This window comes from Aythya fuligula, chromosome 5 (genome assembly GCF_009819795.1).
Source record: "Aythya fuligula isolate bAytFul2 chromosome 5, bAytFul2.pri, whole genome shotgun sequence".
NCBI lineage: Eukaryota > Metazoa > Chordata > Aves > Anseriformes > Anatidae > Aythya > Aythya fuligula.
This window is the reverse complement of record NC_045563.1, coordinates 35,209,211-35,232,008: the sequence shown is the minus strand read 5'-3', so window position 1 is coordinate 35,232,008 and position 22,798 is coordinate 35,209,211. Positions and strand designations below refer to the sequence as shown.

At 43.5% G+C, this 22,798-nt stretch overlaps 1 protein-coding gene across 7 annotated transcripts in view; it reads right to left on the bottom strand.

The window, feature by feature from the left end:
- The window catches only part of DPF3 (double PHD fingers 3), a 160,319-nt gene that overhangs the window by 85,207 nt on the left and 52,314 nt on the right, over positions 1-22,798 (bottom strand). For all 7 annotated transcript variants that reach the window (XM_032188884.1, XM_032188886.1, XM_032188885.1 and 4 more), the window contains exons 2-3: positions 7,253-7,413; positions 1,959-2,066 (exon numbers count right to left, since the gene is read on the bottom strand). In XM_032188884.1, coding sequence (XP_032044775.1) covers positions 1,959-2,066; positions 7,253-7,413 — 269 coding nt within the window. The remainder of the gene's footprint in view (positions 1-1,958; positions 2,067-7,252; positions 7,414-22,798) is intronic.

Below are 22,798 nucleotides of genomic sequence, written 5' to 3'. Positions count from 1 at the left end.
AAGCCCTGAGTCCAAGACCTAGGCATAATGAAACTATTATATATTTAAATTAGAATTTTGCCAAGTGTATTTTATATGTTCTATGGTTGTCATCCCTGTACTTCTCAAAGGATCTTAAACTGCCATATCTGTACCCCACACAGACACCTAATGTTTAACTGCAGAACAAGGAAGACAGCATGAGGTAGATTCCTAGGTTCAGCACGAGGCTTTCCCATAGCATTTTTCACCAAAAATGAACAGTATTTCTACTGTCCATGTTGCAAATAACCTAAACTATCATTTTCTAAAATCATCAAAAGCTACCTTTAAATGAAATTCCAATGTTTTCCGTGGCTTTTGTACTTTTAAATCCAAGACGGGAAAAATCCCATTTTTTGCTAGTGAGTCTATTCCAGATATGCACAGATGGAGTGAAATTATTTTGTGGTGTAACTGATAAGGAAAGTTAATCACTAGATAGAAATTGGTTGGAAAATAGATTTAAATGGCAGAGCAATATAACTTGCCTTATTTGGCTGCCACTGGCAATGCAACAAAAGTAGCACTCCTGAGATGCAGAAGAGATGTTTATAGCAGGGAAAACAACACAGAGACAGACATGCTGAGGTCTCTTTATCTGATAACTTTGTGGTAATTGCCTTTCATGCCCTGTGGCATGTAGGATGCACTAATTTGGCATTCAGTGAGTACAGCAAAGAAGCATAATGCAAACAAAGAAGTATCAAACTCTACTTTACTGCTTTACCTTACTAAACAATCAAGGCACAACAGTTTTTAGAACATCAAAAAGTCTGAGGTAGAGATTTCTATGGGCTAACACCATCCTCTTCCTCGAGTCCAGTCTCACTGACATCAGAGTAAACTGACCGATTTTAACAGTTCTTTCTGACTGACTCAGCCACGAGGTCTGGTTCTATCTGCTGTCTGAGGCTTTGTCCTTGGTCTGCACCCCAACTCAGTGGTCACAGGCATCTCTTCATCTTGTACAATAGCCTGTTGACATCTGCTGTCTTGAAGATAGGGAGCCTTCAAAAACCTGTCTCTACCAAAATCAATGAGAATTTTGCCTCTAATTTTACATCAGTACTGCTGAGTATAGCTCAGTTCCCAGACATCTCGTTCTGTCAAACAGGTTTATTTTTGTTTTTTAAAATATCCTTAATTTACATTTTGGGGTTTTCTTCTGTACTTTTTATACTAGCAGTGTCTTGCCTCTTAAAAATCACATACAGCTGCGTGTGCTCCTTCTTTCTCATAATAGCTGACCACAAAGACAGCAAACCTTTATTACTAACTGCAGGGAAGAATGCACAGCACTACACTCTACCTGACAGCTGCAGCTCCTCCACATCTGCTTCACAATCACTCGCTCAGCATCCAGATTCATCACTTAACATAGCTTAATTGTGGGGGAAGATTACCAAGGACAACAACACTGAAAGAAGAGTGGACTAGGATGCACATACAGGCATATACACACATATGTGTGGCATATCCTCACCAATTTTTAGTATTTGGTGTTCATAATCTGATCACACCTCTGGCCCCTTTACGAAAAATCTTATCAGTGTACTATTCTCTACACACAGCAGTCTTCACAACGATTAGGCAGCAGACGCCAGGGCAAGATTATGTATTAATAACAGACTGAGGCAGTAATTAGTAATAAATCCTTTACATCCTTATAAATTTGTTTGTAGATGCCGGGATTCACCCCTGCAGAAGGTAAATTCAGCTCCCATTTCATCCAATAAAAGCTGTGCACATTTCTGCAAGGGGTGAGCTAAGTACAGAGAGCTTGGTGGTTACTGTTACAGCAAACTGAGATAAGATGCAACAGATGCAAGGAGAAATGGATAGACAGGGGCAAAGATGGAGTCCAAGGTCTAAATGCCAGGCCTGCATGTATGCCAGCTGCTCTGCAGCACAGGAGAGAGAGACAAACAAATACGTACCAGGTTTAATTTCCAGCAGCTTCAGCCTGGAATCCTCGGGGGGATGCAAACGCCTCTTTTTGCGCCAGCAACGTGCCGGGTACGTGTACAGCTGACCTGGGGCCAGGCCTGAAGATTAGAGGCAAAAAATAAAATATAATCACATTTCAGTTTGTAAACCACAAGCACTGTCTCTAGCGTCTTTGCTCTTGTCCTTTCAGCATCTCCTTGTCAGAAGGTTCAATCCTGCAAATTGCGAGGCAGAACTATGCACTCCAGGCATCCAGTGCTCTGGAGGCTCCTAAGTACCTCTTGGGATCAGGCCTACAGAGAATCTAGGTCTCACTCATACACTTCACTCAGCTCACTGAAACCAGAGCTGCACATAAATAATTTGTGATTTCTTCAGGGTAAATAGAATTTCAGACTCTCCTGGGTCACAGGGGCGATGCCTCCTCCACAGGCAGTGAAAGCCCCCTGGGAGAGAAGAGATGAAGTTCCGACACACAAATCATAAGGCCCTGATATGCAGACCTGCTCACAAAATTTGTCTTCTGAGTGGAAGCAAACAAAGATCCATGAGGTTTGGTTATTGAGACTCTGCATCTTTGCCTAAATTCTGGATTTTTGCTTAAAGACAGATTCTTCATTCTGGTTATTACCTTCCTCATGCCCACATCCTGAATGAGGGAGGAGATACGGCAGTAATGTTTATATTGCTGCATGCTCCATTGATTCACATTTGGTGTTGCTGGCTTCTGAGCTGCCCTGGCTCTCCTGGCAGCCCCCCTTAGCCAATGCTCAAGCTATGCTTTGTTCTCTAGTACTGCAAACGCAGCAGGGCATCATGAATGCATTACTACTAGGGGCACAGAAGCACACTGCCAAGTGCTTCTAAGTATCCTCAACTGCCCCAGCTATTCTTGATACCCAGAAAGACCCAGAATTGTTGGAAGAATGTCATTCTCTTCCTCTGCTTCCCTGCCCTCTCTGTCCACCACTTCTGCTTTGACTCTTCTATCCTTCTGCTGCTGCTATTAGTCTTGAAGAGGGTACAGAGCATCACTAAAGCTCCAGACTCAATACCCTCAGAAAACAGGTAAGATGACATAAGAGAGAGGACAGGAGTAGCATTACCATATCTGAAATAGCACCAACAGTGAACAGCTGGACATCATTAAGGCAGTGTGAGTAAAGCAGAACAGCTTGAGGACAGCAGGATGGCCCAAGTGCTCTCTGGCGTCCTTTCTGAAACAGCCAGGAGAGCACAGCAGCTCGGGTACAAAACTGGTTCACTGAACCAGACGAGAATAATAATAATAATAATATTAATAAAAACAATATCCAGTTACTAGGCAAAAAAAGAGGACACAACAAAATTATTCACCTCAAGGGAATGGGCTGATCAAATTCTGTACGCTCATGGTTTGAAATAGTTCTGCTGTTGGGAATGCCAGTGCAGACCCCAGCACTTTCCACCTGCTTCCAGGTCTTGGTGCATAAACGGAGGAACTACAACGTCCTAGCTAGGTATTCACAGAGGTCCTGGCTGTTCTGGGGCACAAAGCACTACTGGCCTGGGGCTTTTCACACCCTTCTTTCATTGCTGCACAGCTTGCTGGGCATTATGCCCACCACAAGAAGGATATATTTTAGAAAGGGGCACATGTGACTGGTTTATGAATAAAATACGAATAACCAGTACTTCTACAGTTCTTGACACACTTCTTCATGACACTTTGCAAACATTAACCACTGCAAACAATTGCTATTATAATGGGGTAGATTTTGCCTGGCTCTGGTGTGAGTCATTAAAGAGGTGGAGCCAAGAAGCCTCACCCTTCAACAGTAGGTCCTGTGCAAGACCTTGCTCACAACATTCAAATGGGGGGTTGCTAGATGAAAGAAATAGGACAGAGGATCAGACTCCCATTGAACAGGCCTCCAAAGAGGAGTCATTTGCATAAAATGGGCACCACAGCTTTGAATGTTTGTCCCAGACAAAGAGAAGCAAAGATCCATTGTGGTTTTGGCGGAGTATCTGTTAATGTGGGTTCAATTATTGAGAATTCACATAAGAATTAGCAATTCTGGATTCTGCCAGGACAGTGAAAGCCAACCACAGCTGCTGAGAGGCCAACAAGAAACAGAGCAGGTATCCTTGAAGAAACAGAGGTGGGAAAGGCTCTTCCCTAGAGGGAATATAGCCCATGCAGGTGGCAGATAGGCTTTTAAGTTCCTCCAACACCTACCTCTACACCGCTTGAGGCAAGCTCTCTATTCCTATTCACAATACCCTTGCTCATTGATACGAAGCTATCCCGTGAACTTGAGACAGATATTGAACCTCCACTTGATCCAAACCCATTGAACACTATCTTCAGTTCTCTATCCTGACCCCCGTCTGTCACTGTGCTGGCTCACACAAACTGTGCATCTTTGATTGTTTACACAGAAGAGAAGCAATGAGAAAAGGCTCTGTTCTGGACGCTTTCAGTCTAACCCCCACACAGTTGGTGCATGTGGAAATAGCACATATACAGGCCTTACTGTCTTCAGCCCTGGCTGAGCTGTCTCTCCCTCTGGTGCCTTATAGGGCAACCAGAGAAGGTTCCAACCATTTGCTTACAGAGGAAATAGCAGAACCTGCAGTGAGTTATGTTGTTTATCTCATTAGTGTAGGAGAGTCATAACTCAAAGCTCCTGTGAAAGGCTGGGGGAGGAGGGGAAAAGAGGGAGGGAGTTCTGTGCAGTATTGTGTGAAATTAACCCTGAACTGTTTATCAGGAGATGCAGTTTTCTGACTCCTTTAACAAAGAGGACAGTGAGAAACCAGGTTAACACACTGAGATCCTGGCTCTCCTCTGTTTTCCAAACCCTCTGTAAGTAAAAAGAGGTCCTGGAGTTTTGCCATTTGTCTTTATACATTTTTTAGGTTAGAGATGGTAAATAGCAGTGAACACAGCACACAAGACAGATACCAAGGTGGTTGGCAGAGAATTTTTGGAGATGTTCAGTATGGACATAAGCACATTGTGTACAGCCTTAAAACAGGCATGCTGAAACTACAGAGGGATGGTCTGACCCACCATAATGATACTACAAGAAATAGATGATGCAAAGAGACCCAAGGGAGCACTAAATGGGCTAATAAAAATCAAGAAAGAGCAGAGCAAATATGGGGGAGGAGGGCTGCTTCATTTCACACTGATTATTCTAATTCAAAATAACAAAGGCATCAGATTTGGTGGCTGAAGCAGATGCAGAAGGCCTGATTCACTTAAGACTCTCTATGAAGAATGTTCCACCATTAGTCCCCACTGCAGCCCTGCAGGAGGAATGCCACTGATCCTCTTTTGCAGGGGAAGCTGCAGAACAGGTCAGTATCAGAAGTGAGGAAAGAAAGATTTGCACAGTGAATTTTCTGAAGGTAGTCCAGAGAACTAGTGACTGAGAGAAGCAAAGTGTTAAGACCTCTCAGTTCCTGGTGTGATGCTGTAACTCTTCTATGATGATTCCCTCTGTAAGTGCAGAGACACCAGTGAGACCCATTCAAGACTATCTGTGCCCACCTTTGTAGCAGATGCTCTTGCCAGAACATTACTTGTGCATATAGTGGACATATTCTTGTTTATGACTGAGTTCAAAAGGATAAAAATAGCATCTCACTCATAACCAGATGCTACAGAAATTACATAGGTAAACTGATTAGCAATAAAAAAAAAAAAAAAAAAAAAAAAAAAAAAAAAAGGAAAGCAAGCTAGCTTTGCCAAAGCATAATCTCTTAGGAATGCAGAGTTTTCAAATGGAAAAACAAAAAAAACAAAAAAACAAAAAAAAAAAAGAAGAAAAACAACAACAACAAAAAACAACTGTGGTCATGAAGGAACCTTCAAAAGAAGAGTTAGCCCAGAACCTCATAAACCACATTTAGCAGTCCCAGATTACCCAAATAGTTTTGGCAGATGAAACCTTCTTAGGGTATTTTTAATGCTGGTAAAACACCTGTTGTCTCCTGCACTAGAACTGGCTGCATTTTACTGTCAAAAGAGTTTTCTGGCCATATTGCAAGACAAGATACTACATCTATTTTGGATACTTTAGGATTAGGAGCAGTGCAAGGATCTGCCCCTCAGTAAATCCTAGGAAAGGGAGAGGGAATGTTTCAGCTAAGCACTCTTCAGAGACATCAATTGCTTTCATAGTCTGCCCGCAGGAGGGGAGGGAAATGCCCTCTGTGTTCCTCCCACTACAGCTGTTGCAAACTGGCTGATGGAGGAGGTAACAGCAGCCTGCACCTTCCCACAATTCCAGATCTGGATTTTTTCTTTTGCTGCTTTTTTTTTTCCCCATTTTTTTCAGTATAGTTTACAGGAACTGCCAACTATATATATGCACATGTGTACACTGTGCTTCCAGTGTGCATGTACACTAGCCCCTCCCTGCCTGGATTCTCTGGTATGCACTAGAAAACAAACAAACAAACAAACAACAGAAATGCAGCTTGGTGTTCTAAGAAAATCTGTGCAAACTGTGGATCAGATACTGAGCCATACTCTAACAAAATTTCCATTGGGTTTCAGGAGGAGTTTTGTCTAAGTAACGTCTCCAGCATTTAAACTGGTGATTGTCCTTCACCTTCCAAATAAGCACTTCAGATGAATTTACTCTAACACAGGAAAGACTGACCAAAGTGTACAAAAATGATAGTGGTCTTTTCCCTTCAGCTTTGCTGAGCTCTGGAAGAGACCTTAGCCAAAGCTCTTTAAGGACATGTATCAATTTATTTTTTGCAACTGAAGAAACTGAGGCTCCGGAGCTGGTATCCAAGTACCTTGTCCAAATCAAAACTAGAAGTTATACCTACATCTCTAATCATCAGAACAACATTCATTCCTGTAACTGGACCCTCCTGAATTTCACCTCCAGTGTATACGCTTCCCAGTATAATCCTTTATTTTCAGCATTCACCTGAGACTTCCACTTCTACCTCTCCACCCTGAAGATAATTCCAGTCCTACTTAGAGCAGGGCATTGTGTCTTCTGCTACAGACTAGGATCAATAGCATTAAGAGAGCTACAATGATACAGTCTTAGAAACTACCATGTCAGGCACTTCTTTGGGTAGAGAGAGAATAATTAGGATCAGCTCTCTGCAGTTACCAAAGGAAATCCCCTGCAGGCACAGAGGTTTAGGCAGCTTCTCTTCTGTGTGGCCTGTAGCAGGTTTGAGTTCCTATTAATTAAACCCCATGAGGGTTCAGTGGCCAGCCCTCCATACATGCACATGCATTCACAGACATAATGCTACCAACCTGGTCCTCTGTGCCGCTTCTCCATCCAGATGTAGCAGTTGTTCTGAGCTACACCGGTCTGTGAATCCAGGAAGGGAAGGCGGACACTTCGTTCAGCACACAGCCGAGAGTTGTAGCTGCGACAGTGCTCAATCGCTTCTTTGTAGAACTGGTCCCCAAGTCTGCCAAAAGAGATAGGGCGGAGATTAAAGAAGACTGCATCTTCCCTCAAACAAGACTAGGAAAAAAAGGGGACACGAGGTTGGTTTAAAAAAAATAAACTAAGAACCAGAACAACTTTCCCTGAACACATGAAAAAGGCTGGCTGACGCATGACACTGCTGAAGCGGATCATGCAGAAAGTGTCATCAAAGGCTAAGACTCTCAGAAAGCAGACACAGATCTTTTCAGTAGGCATAGATACTGAACGAGCAAGCGGTGCAACCACACTGGCCATGACCCAGGGTCAGCCAACTTGTACACCATGGTGACCTCCTTCTATTGTTTCCCTTTCCCCGTAGTTTATTCAGCCAAGTTAACAAACCAGTCATCTCAATTCTATGCTATAGGAAGTCCTGCAGGATATTTTGAGCAACCAGAAAGCCAGCCAAATTTAGAAGAACTTCACTCCAGCATTTCTGATGTCAAAGAACTCGTACGAGCAAAGGACACAGTCTTCATATTGCGCGCTTCTGAGGCACGAAAACACACACATTAACAGCTAGGGCCATGCCTGCAGTGGTCAGACCAGATGTTTTGTCTTTACCCTTCCAGAGGTTTCCACAGGCAGGCTTTAGGCACCAACAGCAGCTGGTAAGATCTAGCATGGCAAACTCTTTGTTCTGGGGTGCAGTGGGAAGAACAGTCAAATGTTCTGAAACAATGCCACTTGCTTCAGAAATATTTGTTCAAAAATTCTGTAGAATCTTCATACTCCCTTGAGAAAGGTTTAAAAACTCTGCCTGCTGGAGATTACCAAAATCCTCCCTCCAAATTCTTCTAAACAGGGAAAAGCATCAAAGTAGAGCTACCCTGAGGACACAAAGCAGCTGTCATGCTGGAATAGTGCAAAGTAGGTGGGCCTCGCCGCTCAACCTCATTCTTGATCTATTGTCAAGGTAAAATTCAGTCGTGACATGAATTGCTAGGAAAGCTACCCATCAGGGGTAAGTTCATTAGAAAATAGGAGTAGAATGATATATCACATAACTTGCTCTGACTCCGATATTCATTAGTGTGCAAAAAGAGTATAACATGCACAGCAAGGGAGCTGAAGGGATGCATGCACAGAGATAAAAGAGGCTCCCTTCCCTCTTCTGTTAGTTGTTTCCCCGCTACCCTCTTGCACAGACACAATTGGCATTTTTAAATTATACTCTTTTTGCACACTTCTGAATGTCAAATTGGTGTAAATTGCTGCTTTACTGTGTCTTTTTTCTGACTCATATCTTTTAATTCACTCCTCAGTTTCACCTCATGACTTCCATGGGAGCCATACTCTTTCCCCGTGGGCTGCACTGGCCCAATGTCCTCTTGTTGGCAGGGGCCAATAACAGAGGCTTACTGAGAAACACCACTACAGAGGCAGGCATTTCTAGTTCCTCCTTCTAGCTTCTGATAATCAGAACTTAATTTCCCTAAGTCTCAGGCTACCCAGTGGTGGGTATATTGTGTTTAAGAGATCTTGATGAATCTTTCTTCTGTGAATTTATCCAGCTGACTTCAACCCACCTTTATTTTTCACACCTAAAAAATTGTAAAGCATGGCTAAAATATAATTAAAGGAAAGCATTTTCTTATGCTTGTTTTAAGCCACATCTCATTTATTTACAATTTTAAGTCATCCACTAAGCTTCCACCAGGTCATTTCTCTAACGAACAAAGGTGATCCAGCACACCGAGGCTCTGGATGCAGAATAAGCATCACGGATGGACGCTGAGCCCACTGGCTTCCTGCTGTTCTCAGCCACTGACTTCAGCTGCTGCATTTCAGAGCGTCCCCAGCGGGGAGGACTGGGCAGCCCTCAGCAGGAAGGAATTACACCCAAGAGCCAGTACGTCCTTTGGCTTCACAGATTTTCTAAAGGTCATTCAGCTGTTTCGTGCAGCAGAACTCAGTGTGAATCCGGCATCTCACAGACCTGCCCCCCACCACTGACCACCGGGCCCTGGGCAGCAGCTGGTGCAGGGGAGGCTCTTTGTGGGGCAGCTGGAGGAGGGAGCTCTCGGGGCTGTACAAGCGAGCAGAGGGCAGAGCTTCCGGCAGGGACATTGCAGAGGGGTGTCTCTGGACACAAACCCCCCCACAATGACCTCAAACCACTTTTTCCATCAAACGCAGGGGGGAAGGGAAGGGGAACAGAGGAGAAAGGAAAAGATAAGACGCACTACTATACAAAGAATGTGGCTAGGAAAAAATGAAAGCTTATTAAAAGCTGTAATTAAAGTTGTACACTTGTGTAATCAAAGTCAGTAACAAGGAGACTCCAGTTGATCAAAGATTAACAGCTCTTTCCACAAACACTTGAGCTTCCGCAGAGCTAAGTCAGATTCCCCCTACATTAAAGCAGGGATGCTCGCTAACTCCAAGGAATTTATTGACAAAAACAGGACATCTCAGCAACCCAGATATAACATCTGGCTGGAGGTGGCCACAGCTTCCGTCTTCTTCTAAGACTACAAATAAGTACAAATCTTTGAGTGTTAAATATTTGGCTTTAACATTATCAAGTAGGGTGTCACCATCAAGTGGCGTGTACAATTAAAATTCAGATTTTTCTAAGTGGGAGAAAAGGGTTTTTGGAATCCCAATGTGTTTAACGACCACAGAACCTGCCAAGTTAATGGTCAAATTCATTCTTCACTCGATTATGTACTCTGTTTTGTTATATTTATTTTAAAGATTATATATATGCACCTTTTGCCTTAAAGAAATAATAATTTAGGAGAAGCATTTAGTCATTACCATACTTTAGGAAAACTTGCTTTGGATCCACTACAGCAAGCACAATGAAAAACCCACCCCTAAGTATTTACTGGGAAGGCCAGTATTGCAGTACTGGGTCCTTAAGGGCTTGCCCTGATTTTAATTTTGAATGGATTTTTTTTTTTTTAAGTAACAAATAATCAGATATTGGAAGATTAAGAAACATTATTTCCTTGTGATAGTCATATCCCAGTGGAAAACAGCTTCCCTGTGACCATTTTTGTAAAGTTCACTGTTTTGTTTTACCAATAGTCTTCACTGGAGTGAATCTACATCAGTCAAAATTTCAGTTAATATTTTAAGGAACTTTAGATACGTTTTTTTTCTTTGTTTTCAGTGTGGTGCTACATATCCAAACACAGCATATTTTATCTTGTACAGGAAAAACAGAAAGTATTATTAGAATCCAAGCAAAAAAAAGGAAAGCGTGGTACCAATGCACTGATCACTGCAAAGTCACAGAGGTGGGATAAGACCCAGCCCTCTCCCAGGGAACTGGAGAACACACGAGGGCAGGAGTAAGACTGGAGAGGACAGGAGTTCAAAAGAAACTCAAACAGATCAGCTGAGTTTGACTGAATGAAGCACACGAAGAGACAAAAAAATAAACAGACTACATTGATAGTAAAAAGTGTATCACATGTCAGAAAGATTAATTATCTGGTGCTACATGCTTCGTAGTTTTCCCAAGCTGTGTTGCCATGGAAGACTTACACTTCACCTCCTGATAAAATATCTGTAAAAACTATGGGGAATTTCTGCATTATTTCTGTGAGAAGTATGTATGACTCAGTGCTGTGCGGCAACCCACTGCAAGGGTCGATTCTTCCCTTTGGACATGGGAGCGAAAGGTCACACTGACTTGTCTGGATTTATATTAACAATACAAAATCACCAGCATATGCATAGATTTCAACAATACCAGGGAAAAATCGAGGGGCTGATGTTAATAACTGCCGGTCAAGGGAGGCAAACCATACTGAAAACAGCCCGAGTGGAAATACAGAACAGAAGTTGTCAGTGCAGTGCAGAAAGAGTGCAGGCCGCCAGTGCAGGTCCGCAGGTGAAATCCTGGGGGCTTGGGACCGGCGGGACAGGTGACACTGCTGGGAGAGGTGCAGGCTCCGCATCTGCATTCCAGCCTGAGGACACTAAAATAACCCAGTTCTGACTAATAAAAGCTCTCTGGCTTGGAAAAGAACAGCCTACACTATTAAAATCTCCTGCAAGACTGCACATAAGCAGCCCCTTTTCAAGAGGGGTATAGCTCCAGAAGGGCTGTTTTGGTGGAAAAGGGTGGGACTGAAACTGAACAGCAGGATTGGAGCAGCTGAAGTGCAGCAGGAGTGGGGCGAGCACGCTGAAGGATGCCCAAAGCACCAACACCCTCTGAGTCCTGGGACAGTGACGTGAGGCTGGTGCAGTCCTATGCAACTTTGTAGGTAGTCACTGGTGAAAAAGCATGTGCTGGACTGGAAGAGCACACGGTGTGAGTTTCATTAGGTCACTCTCCTTTGACACGTTAAGAAACTGAGGTTTTCTGACAAAGAATCAGGTCAACTTAAAAACAAATTCGGTGAACAAGCCTTCCCTTTCTCTCAACATTTGTCTGCCTGCTCTGCCTAGACTGTAGGATTTCCGAGCAGACTCTGACTTATTGCTTTTCTGTACCATACCTGGTGCCATCCCTCTGCCTAGGCATGCCTTAAACCAAAGCCAACAAGAATCAGCCTGGTTTATGAGCAGCTTACGAGTCAGCTGCAAGGACTGAGAGCCTTGCTTCACTTTGAGATGATTGTTTCTCTGAGAGTTCCTTCTGCCTACGAGGTAGCCTCGTGGACCTAAAGGCAGTGGAGCAGCTCTCCACCACCTCCTTCCAACCCAGTCTGCAAAGTCCAGGCTATTTGAGTGCACTACACCCATTAAAAAAGCTATGAAATGGGCAGAACCTAGTGCACCCTTCCTCTGCTGCCTATCACTTTTCAGATTAGGATCCAGAGAAGAACAGTCTTTTAAGGCATATAACCAGCCAACCTCAACCATGGTTACAGGCCCATGCCACCCCAGAAAAACTCATACAATGAAGGGCCAGTCCTCCTTAAGTGCAGCTCTTACATTTTCAGCCAATACTATGAGTGTGAATCTGGACTGTCTCCGGTTCCAGAGGCCAGGACCCTTTCATTTTCCTCCCAAACCAGGCTCATTACATGACTAGGCAAGTAAAAAGCTGATAGCACAGAAAGAAAAGATTAATCATGTAACAGAAAGCAGCAGACTTCCTTTGGAAGTTTACAGTGGTCCCCAGCTGATCAAAAACGTGGAACTTCTCCCCAAGACTAGGACGTTTTCATTTACTATACTTTTAGCCTCTAGTCTTACATTTCAGATCATTTGATACCGGGAGGAACACTGAGGAAAATTGAAATACATTTTAAATAAGAAATTGTTCTTCAGCAACACAATCATCCAATTTCAAACTAAGTAAAATCTGGGAAGCGTGGTAGGAAAAAGCAATGTGACGCTGCTTCAGAAGACATTCTGGCCTCTCCTGCTGGAGACGTTCACAAATGAGCCTGGAAATAAAACACACGTGGAGTGTTGGACCTTCTTACAAAGATGGACAAAGACCAAGTCATGCAGATGCTACCTGAGCTATCAGCTGCCTGTGACACTGCAGATGATGAGGTACTGCTGACCAATTGCACATTTTGGCAAGAGCTGAGAGAGCTGCACCAAGCAGCTATACTGGATCCCTCTAGCAGATCCCACAAGGCTCCTGACAGGCAGCTGCTCCTCCTCTCCGTGAGCCTTGACATGAAGAATGCCACGAGGCTCAATTCTTCCAACACTCCTATTTAATATCTATGCAAAACCTCCAGAGAATATGATGAAGTGGTACAGGCAGCAATGCCAGACAGAATGTTGACGACACATGGATTTGTGTGCCTTTTTCCCCTCATGCAGACAGCACTCTCCCAAACCTCTCAGTGTTGAAAGCAAGGGTGGCATAGCTGGCAGAGGCAGAAGTCAGAAGAGACAACAAGGAGGCTGGCTAGAAGTGGGAAGCATTACAAACTGTGAGCTAATAACATTTATGATTCAAAGACAGACCGCTGTGGACAATCTAATAGAGGCAATCATCACAAGGGCCTTCCTCTCTCTCCAGTCAGCATAATTCCACTTTCAAGCAGTGGCCTTGCCATGCTCATGTGTGTTTTTCACATCTGGGCTGTGCTACTAAGACTCTACCTTAGACTAGATAAGCAACAGAGACGGAGCTAGTTGCAAAAATGTGGTATCGACCCTATCACAAAGCAAGCCGAAGAGATCAGTACTCCCCAGCCTGTGCTCATCCCTTTTCTTCATGCACTCTAACACTTTTTTTGCAAAGCGTGCAGTGTGCTAAAGACAAGCCACTTGAAAAGCTGCTTCTCCTGGAGCTGAAACAGCGAATGCAACTGGAACTCTGTGCGTAACAGAGCCCAGCATCTGCCAGACTCCAGCAGCACCTTTGGACAGCAGACCCACAGCTCTGGAGCATCTTCCCAGAAGAGATAAAGAATTCTGCTCTGCTCATCCTCACATTACATTGCAAGATGGTCACACAACATCCATCAAAAGACTGAAGCAAAAGAAAATATGACTCTGAATTTTCTAGCCCATAGGGAGCACCTAAATGCTACAATCGCATGCCCTTTGTGACTGCAGAGAGGTAGGGTAACGAGATGCAACAGCAATACAGAACGGCTTTCCTGACGTTAGGTGAAGCAGAACAGTGTTCCAAACCCTACCACAAACTCCGAGGGCAAGCCGGAGAGTGCAGGAATGTGCAGATTCAGTTCTCTCACAACGGTCAGTTGAATCTGTCCCTGCACAACATCTTCTGATGATGTAAGGGGTGTGAACATGAGCAAAGGCAAAACAGGATTTCCAGATGGGCTACAGAGTGACTCAATTTTTTTAGACCTTCATTTTTTAACATTAACTTGGCAGCTTTGTGAAGACCCACATACACATACCCCTGCCTATCCTAAACTCTCCAAGACTCTCAAAGAGTCAGAGTTGCTCATACACCCATTTTGTTTCCATACGTATCAAATAGTTTTATCTGGTGCACAAAACAAGGCCTGTACAACTTTCCTAAGCATGAGAGTCAGAGAAAAAAAAAATGCTAGCAGAATCATCTCAGTAGCAGATAAAATACACAAATTGGATCACAAAGCAGTTTACAGACGCAAGCAGAGCCAGTGTTGCTGAAGTAGCAATGATCTGAGGGTAAACGCACGGAAAGGCTTGTAAGGATAGGTAATGCCTTTCATTGGAAGAACTGACACCATCAAGTCAAAACAGACAAGCTTTCAAGCATTTGTTCAAAAGTACTGTGCCAGGTGCATAGACTGTATGTGGCACAAGCGATTAGGAGCCATCAGAGAGCTGATGACAAGTTCCTGAGTCAGCACTGGCACAGCCCAGACATTACAGCAGTCAAGGAGATGCCCTGAGCTATGAGTCTAGGTTTAATCATAGAGCAGCAAAAGACTAACGTGAGATCTTCCAGCATTCTCCTCTGAGCACCCAGCACCAGTCTATCCCCTGTATGTAGAAGGCAGAGGAATCCCCTTTTGCCAGCTATTTATCAGCAGACTTCCCCTTGGTGGGGGTGGAAATCCCTAGTGGCCATTTGTGGCCAGAATCTACTGACTTCTCACTGCTTGAATCATGGGGTGATGCTGAATCATAACAGAGAGCCTGGCCTCACTGAGTGAGCTAAATTCACTACTCTGAAAACAGGTTTAGACTGTAATTTAATCCAGTGTGAACCTACAGGCATCTCATGAAAAAAATCTGACTGAATAAAAATGACAGAAAGTAGGCATACCTTACAAATTGGGCAAAATTGATCTGATTAGTCCCATCCTCACAAGTATTGTGGAATTACAAGAGCTCTGCCAGCATTTCCATTTAAAGAAAAGAAGCATCAGCAGAAGCTACCACTGCCAAGAAGAGTGTGGTACGTCAGGGTGCTTCAATAACAGCAGCCTACAGGCCAAACCTGGCTTTAGGGTCAGGAGCCGCTGCCATCTTTGTGCAGGAAGAAGGAGCAGAGCTGGAGGTGCTCCTTTTTCTGCAGCTGCACATGGCCCTCTGCACAAGGCCCACAGCAATATTGCTGCCCTCACAGCCAAAAACGTTCCTGTTAAGTGTTGGGCATAGAGATCCCAGAGTTGCTGTCTAGATACAGCAGGAATCTGTGTATGGTACAAGATGAAGTGTGTGAGCTTACCTCAGAAGATGAAATTCTTGGCCCTATTCATGTATATGGGGCTCTGAACAATCATATTATGGTGCTGGTGTTTATTTGTCGACTTCTCCTCTTATTTTTCCTCCATTTCCAAGGAGACATAACAGCAGCAGTTTCTGTGTCATACACCTGACCATCTAAGGTGTTTCCAGAGTCAGACACTGCATGCAATCTCTATTAGACTCAGCACAGTGACCAATTAGGTTAATCTCAGAGGCAGACTCCTTGGGGATATCACAGAGCATCTATTCTTTCTCAGGCCAGGGTTTCTGTTTTAAAGAGATGCAGCATCATCCAATTAAATGAACAACAGGTGCGAAAGGTAATAACCTAGACCTCTTTTTGTATCTGAAGACAGCAGTCAGAATTCAGCTTGGTCCTAACCTCCCCCAAAAGGTCAAAAATTCTCTCCAATTACTAAAAGAATGAACTAATGAAAATTTCAGCAGTAATACTAGATTAGACATGACAACATCCAAGAGATTTTTTTATGTTTTGTAAAGAAGTATCTCAAGCTGCTGGCACTTGGAGTCACCAGAAGCCTGTTTGGCTTAGAGCATTCATGGCTTTAGGGACAGATGTAGCCAGAGACAAAATCTATCCATTCAGCTCTCAGTCCCAGTTTCCCACAGTGGGACTATCTTTTGCATTCCTACACGTTAGGGAAAAGGTGGATTAGTAAAATCCATGATCTATTACCTGACCTGGCACCTGGAAGCCGGCAAATGAGAGTTCTCCAAATGACTCTGCCTTGACTCCCTTCTTAGCTTTAACAGCTCACCTGCACAACAGGGGTAACACCCAAGACTTACCTCACTAATAAATTGTGCAGATTACTTTAGGCACTGTCTGTACTAAAAGATCCTCAGATCATGAAGAGGCATCCTCTTCTTGCTCTAGCTGTGCTGGCTAAAAATATCGTCCTTTCCCTCCTACCCTGCTGCTTTTCGCTGCTTGTCTCCTACAGCTTACTGCTGCTGCACCTCCTGCCAGTAGCAATAATTGTGTGAGTGCTCCCTGATCCACTTCGGCAAGGCCATTCGATGTGTTTGAGCAAACCCAGCTGACATTGCCTGGGGGAGCTGAGAACAAGCTCGCACAACCCCTTCTGCCGCCAGAGGTAGTCACCAGCAGCACAACCAGTTTGGGTAAGACTTCAAGAAGGACGCTTGTTTGTAATGGGAAAAAGCCTGTCCACATCATGAGCGGTAGGGCTATGTCACTCCTTCAGCACAGCCCTCCATGGAGGCACAACGTATACAAATGGAAGGAGTTTTTCTCTACCACCATAATTACATCATCTGCTCAAACAACACTACCTAAGCTGCCAAGAGCATTCCTCTTCATGAGTCTCCATGCAACTTGTCCTTCATGAAGTCATGCGTCTCCATCAGCTCTCTACAGGCAGAGAGATATCAGGAAAGAGCATGAGGGTTGTGCAAGTTGCTAGCCATGTCAGAACTGTACCTGTGAAAGCTCTACAGCACGGTCCTAGTCAAAAAGACCTTTGTTAGCCCTCCTGGAACTTCCCAGGCTGGGATTTCCCCTGTGCATTTATTTAGTAGACAAATATAGAGTGCCATTCAATCCAGATGGCACAATTTAGAAGAGACTGAAATTAACGTGTAAGTAGAAGAGTAGTAGAAATGATCCTAAATGACAGGGAAGGCTTCCCCATCACACAAAACTGAAATTACATTAACATCTTAGGTATTTCCTGTCCTTTGACTATAAAGAGTTAATGAGCTAACTGACTTGCCTCTTTTGTGGGAACCTTGTATCGCCTTTTGCAAAGGAAATCCCTATACAGGAAACAATCCATTTTGCTCAGGTGAATATGATCACAAAAATAGCAAAGCAGAGAGAAATTTATATAGATCTAGAATAAAACCACATAATTAGTAGAGTTTACTTTGCTTCTGAGGTCAACCTTGAAAAAAAAATCTCAGCAATAGTCAATATTTAAAAGATAACACTACTAATCCTGAATGGGTAGCAGTTCCTCAGTCACAGTATGTATGACAAATAGACCACACATAACAAAATATAAAAATCTACTCGACCAAGTTAATAACCATTAATCACACACACACAAAAAAAAAAAAAAAAAAAAAAAAAAAAAAAAAAAAAACAGAAAGTCACATTTTCTGTTCTCTACAAAGCCATCCTGAGTCTAGATAATTAAGGTTATGCTTCTTTGAGTTGTTATTACTATTGAACACATAGGAACTATCATTCTCTTACTTGTATAAACCTACTGACTTAGCAAACATATAGCAGGGATACACTTGACTCATGCTATGTAGGGGAATTCACAAGAGGACTGTGAATTTTATTTCCTTTTTTCACCTCCTTCCCCCAGTTCTGCCCGCAAATGGAAGCAGGGCAGATTACTGGCATTCCTCTGGTAAAGTATCGTTATTACTGCTCAGAAGTTAGAAGTAAGAGATGAAACATGCATTGTGGCCTCCAACACATCATCTTACAGTTCCCTTAGCATAAAAAATACCCTCTATTGGGAGTGCACTTCAGCTAAGTGAAAAGTCTAGGCACAGGATCCTCTGCATGTGGAGCACTGCCCATGGAAACAGAGAAAACCACCATTACGAATAGACACACCGCTTTAACTCTAGGATGACATGTTTCACACACCTGTGTCCTTGCTTGTGCAGATACTTACGTAGTATCGAAGAGGAACTGTCTGATATAGTCAAGAAAAAGCACACACCACAAGCTTTTAGAAATTCAAGTATCTGATGGTTGTTCCCCTATACGCTGACTTTCCTTGTAAACGTTTTTCTTCTGGATTCCCTCCTGTTCTCAGTACCACCTTAACTCAGTTATCAGATCAGGGTGGTTATTACTGCAGAACAGCTAAAGGGAAGAGAAGAGTCTTGTAATTCACTTAGCAGTTAGCAAAGATTGCAGAAATGTTTGCTGCGATTATCGCTGCGCCATAAAAATCCTCTGTTCTGTTCAAACAACTTACTCTTCTGGCAATAGTTTCACTCTGCTTAGGACACCAGTTGTTTAATGCACATCCCAATCATGCTAGGCAAAAGATCTCAGATCCATCTTTAGCTCCATGTGTTCACCGAGGTCTTCAAAGACTCTTGATGAAAGCCTGCCTGGGACCAACCATTAGATCCCAATTCAGCAAAGCACCTCATTGAACGTGTAGGACCCCTTCAGTTCAAAGTCCTGAAGATACTTGAATGCCTTCCTGAACAGAGATGACAGCTGAGCAGACAGCACATGCTTCATCTCACTGCTAGGATGAGGTCTTAGAAGCATGTGGGCAAGCCTGTTTAGGTCAGTCTGTCGTGTTTTCCTAGCTGGAACTAGCCAGAGCCAACACTTCCATTTTCTTTCTGGGATGCAAAGCACTGCAATAGTTAAAGCTGTAGGTCACGAAAGTGTAATCAAGGGATCATGAGGCAGTCATTAATCAATCAACCAGTGGAAATAGGAACTGGGTAGATATCATTATCTCGACATTACAGATGAGACACAGACAGTTTGCATAACAAAGACAGAGAGAAGCAGAAGGCCCTTTTCTTATTTCCCAGTTTTGCTCCATCTTTTCTTCTGAAATTTGTTATCTCACACTTCAGGATTTCCTTCTCCAACTGCAATCCAGCAATTTTCTTCATTCAGAGGCAAAGCTAATTCCATGTCATCCCTGAATGCCAGCTGAAACTCTTCTACACCCAAATCAATTGAAGAAAGCTCCAAAGGGCAACCTTTCTTTTTTTCCAGACACGCTGTAAAAGCTACCTGAACACCACAGTGACAATGGCGAGCAAAGACAATGACTAGATTCCAAAGAATTTAGACATGGAACTAAACTGCACAGTGAGTCTCCACTTCTCCTCCCCCAAATGGGGCCTAGCACCACAGCGGTCTATAAACAGGACCACGATAAGAATGGCAAGCAGCTGAAGGAAAAGAACCGAGGGAGTCAACTGTCAGAGCAAAGGGAGGTTACAGAAAAAAACGAGACAGAGAGGGTAGCCCATTGCCCTGGAGTAATGGCTAGCCTTTAACACATGGCCTCTGCTCCTGTCAGTATTTCTTCTTGGACAGGTTATCTCAGGAATTTATGCTTTCCAATAATTACCTTTCAGAGGGCTCTCACTTATCTTGCAAGAGGAATACACCAGTAACCTGACCTGCATTGCTCATGCAATCGCCATCCACCCCCTCTAGCCTTTCCTCCCATCTCTCAAAGCAGGAGCAAGCAGTTCTTCCCATACTTCCAGTGCTGCATCAGCAAGGGCTGGGGAAGTTGATAAAATAAGAGTTTTAATGCTTAATGCTACACAAATATCGACGAGCTTGTGAGCAAAAGCAGTAAAACATTACAGCAAGTTAAAATACCTCAGGTACTCATGCTCTATTATCCAGAGCTGACGGATGAACACTGGTTTTGCACCATCATGAGAAGCATTTTGTCTGAGAGCAAGTTTTACTATTTTATTGCAGCAGACATCAAAACCAGTCAGTATTTGTTTTAATAAATTTCTGGGATTTGCAGGGCCATCTAAGTTCTTTTCCTGTTACTCTTCCAAACTACCTTTCTTCCACTACGTGAATTGCTTTTCTTCTTGAAGCATCAGTGCCAAAGAGAAGCTTTTACTTCTTGCACTCGCTCCAGAGCCATTTCAGATGAACTTGTCCATCTCTGCTAAAGCATGGGTTATTACACTCAGTAGGTTATTACACTCCCACTCATGCTCTGATCAAGGCCCTCCTAGGTTGGCTTTTTCTGTAAGGGACTCCATTACATCCAGTACAAATGGGCTGGCATTTATTCCCAGCACCACAGCTGGGACAGGGAGAAGGATTCTTATTTTCTGTTCTGGAAGTAACAAGACATCTCTTCAGCCAGTCACTAACAACAATGAAATACTTCATCATGAAGGTCCAAGAAAACATCAGGCCTGACATGAGGAGTAAAAAGTCATATATCATGCTACATGGGACCCTGTCGATCCAGAAATGGATGGTCAGGGCATGTGGACATGCCTCAAATGGGCTTGCAGCCACTTCTGACAGGTACCCAGAGGAATATTTCTTTTTCCTACACTGGCAACACAACTAACTTTGCCCTGGGAGAACATCTGTGCCTCACTCTAGCTGTATTAGTTTAAAGGAGTCACACACTGCTTCAGTCCCGTGAGAACTCTGGGCCAGCACGCACACTCCGCCTGGAGTTCCCATACTCCCATCTGAAACAGGACCGTACCACAAGAAAGAGCTTGATGTGGGGAGAGCAGAAGAGGGGAAGGCACGAGAAAGCCGTTCTTCCCTCATTAAACTTCAATAGGTGCCTAGGCCCAGCAGTGCTGCACTACAGTTTGGATTTATGTTCCCCAATTAACACATTTCACAGCATAAAGTTCTCTCTTTCTGTTTTGAAGGGGGAAGAAGAGGAGAAAAACCACATTCCAAGCCTTTGGCACAGCAAACTTCCCCAGCTATCCTCTGGGAACAAAAAGGGAGGAAAAAAAGGCTTGTCACCACACAATTTAAAATAACCCATCTTTGCTGGCTCCACTCTGTCTCAGGGGTAGATCTGAGCCATAGCCCCCACCCTTCAGGGCTGCTGGCCCAAAGCACTTGACATTCATCAGGAGAAGGAAAACAGCTCCGAGGCAATGGAAGGGGAAGGGAAGATTCCCTCCACTGGCAGGAGTTGAGATGGGAAGAAAGAGGAAGGATCTGCATAAAGGTCACAGTATATGGTGGGTATGGAAGCCTCCTGCTTCCAAGGAACGACCACAGATGAAACATCTTGGTGCAGCTGCTGCTGAGCATGAAGCAGGCAGGTAAATGTCTCCTCTGCCCTCATCCAGAGGTTCTCCACTGTGGTTAGCTTAAGAGTTGCTATTCTTTGACACCCACGTTGTTGGCTCTATCACATGCACAACAGAATGACTGTCTCCTTTCTCTCCAAACGTCTCTCCTCTTCTTCCCAAAGAGAACCACAAGTCATACGCATTGAATGCTAAAATGTCTTGTCATCTTTGAGGAGGGTTATGAGAGAAAAGCCCTTCAGAGATTCTTTGTTCGGAGTTTTTTTGTGTGACATACACAAAACAGTCATAAGCTGAATCGTTCTCTGCGTAAAGAAAATTGCTAGAAGAAAGCACTGTGTGAGCCAGTGAAACACAGGACGTTTTCCCAGAAGTCAGAAAAAAAATCTAATGTATTACATAGCTCAGCAATGCTCAACTTGAGTTCCTTAAAACACCACATGTGGATTCTGGAGGAATCTGTAGGCTTGATCAGAGCCCCGTTGCTCAACAAACAAGAAGACTTAGCCAATATTTCAAAGCACTTGGGATTGTTTTTTATTCTTTGATGCAGTTGAAGAGAGGCAGAAAGACGGAAAGATGGGAAGCAACTCATTTTACCAGTGGTCAGAGTGGGTTAGAAAGAAAATACAATTGCAGAGTTCTACACGCTAATCGTGGTGTGATGGATCTGACACTACACTAAGGCATCTGCTCATAGCTTACCATCAATATGCAAAAATGATGACAAAGCAACAAAGCACATCACAGCATAGCATCAGGTTTCCACACCCTGGTGATTATGTTGCTTCCCTCTGAGTCCATTCCAGAACCAAACTTTTCAGGTTTGACTGTCACTGATCTATAGTGATGTCTATACATGGACATATTGGATATTCTTACAGCTGAGTCACTGCCACATTGAGATTCTTGGTCATAAAACTGCAATGTATGACTTGGAATGGAATCCTTTATAGCTATAGGAACTTGAATGTTTGGGTTTTGAAAGCAGAAAACGCATTTACTTGTTTATCTGACATTTTGTATGTTTAGATACAATCACTTGCAGGGCATTCTTGTTGTGGGGGCAATGAACAGCTCGAAGATCCCTTGTCTTGCTTCCCATGTGACATCTCTCCAAGAAGAAGTTCAATTAAAAAAGAATGATACACTTATATGAACTGTAAGTGCATGGCTCTCTTTCTTATACCCTTTCTTTTGATCTAACAAGACAAAAGACTTAGGGAAGGAGGGGAAATACAAGTATAGAGAAGGAAAGGAAAATGAACCTTCAATCTGAAGCCATCTGATAAATTCCTAGCATCTAGGTCTTCAGTCAGTATCATCTTGGATGAAATTCTATTTGTTGCCACTTCAGCTAAGCAGCTTCTACTTAGGTCTACAATTTTACCCTTCATGGATTTATCCATCAGCTGATTAACTCTCTCAAATTTGCCTGGTGCATCCAAAAGTGGAAAAAC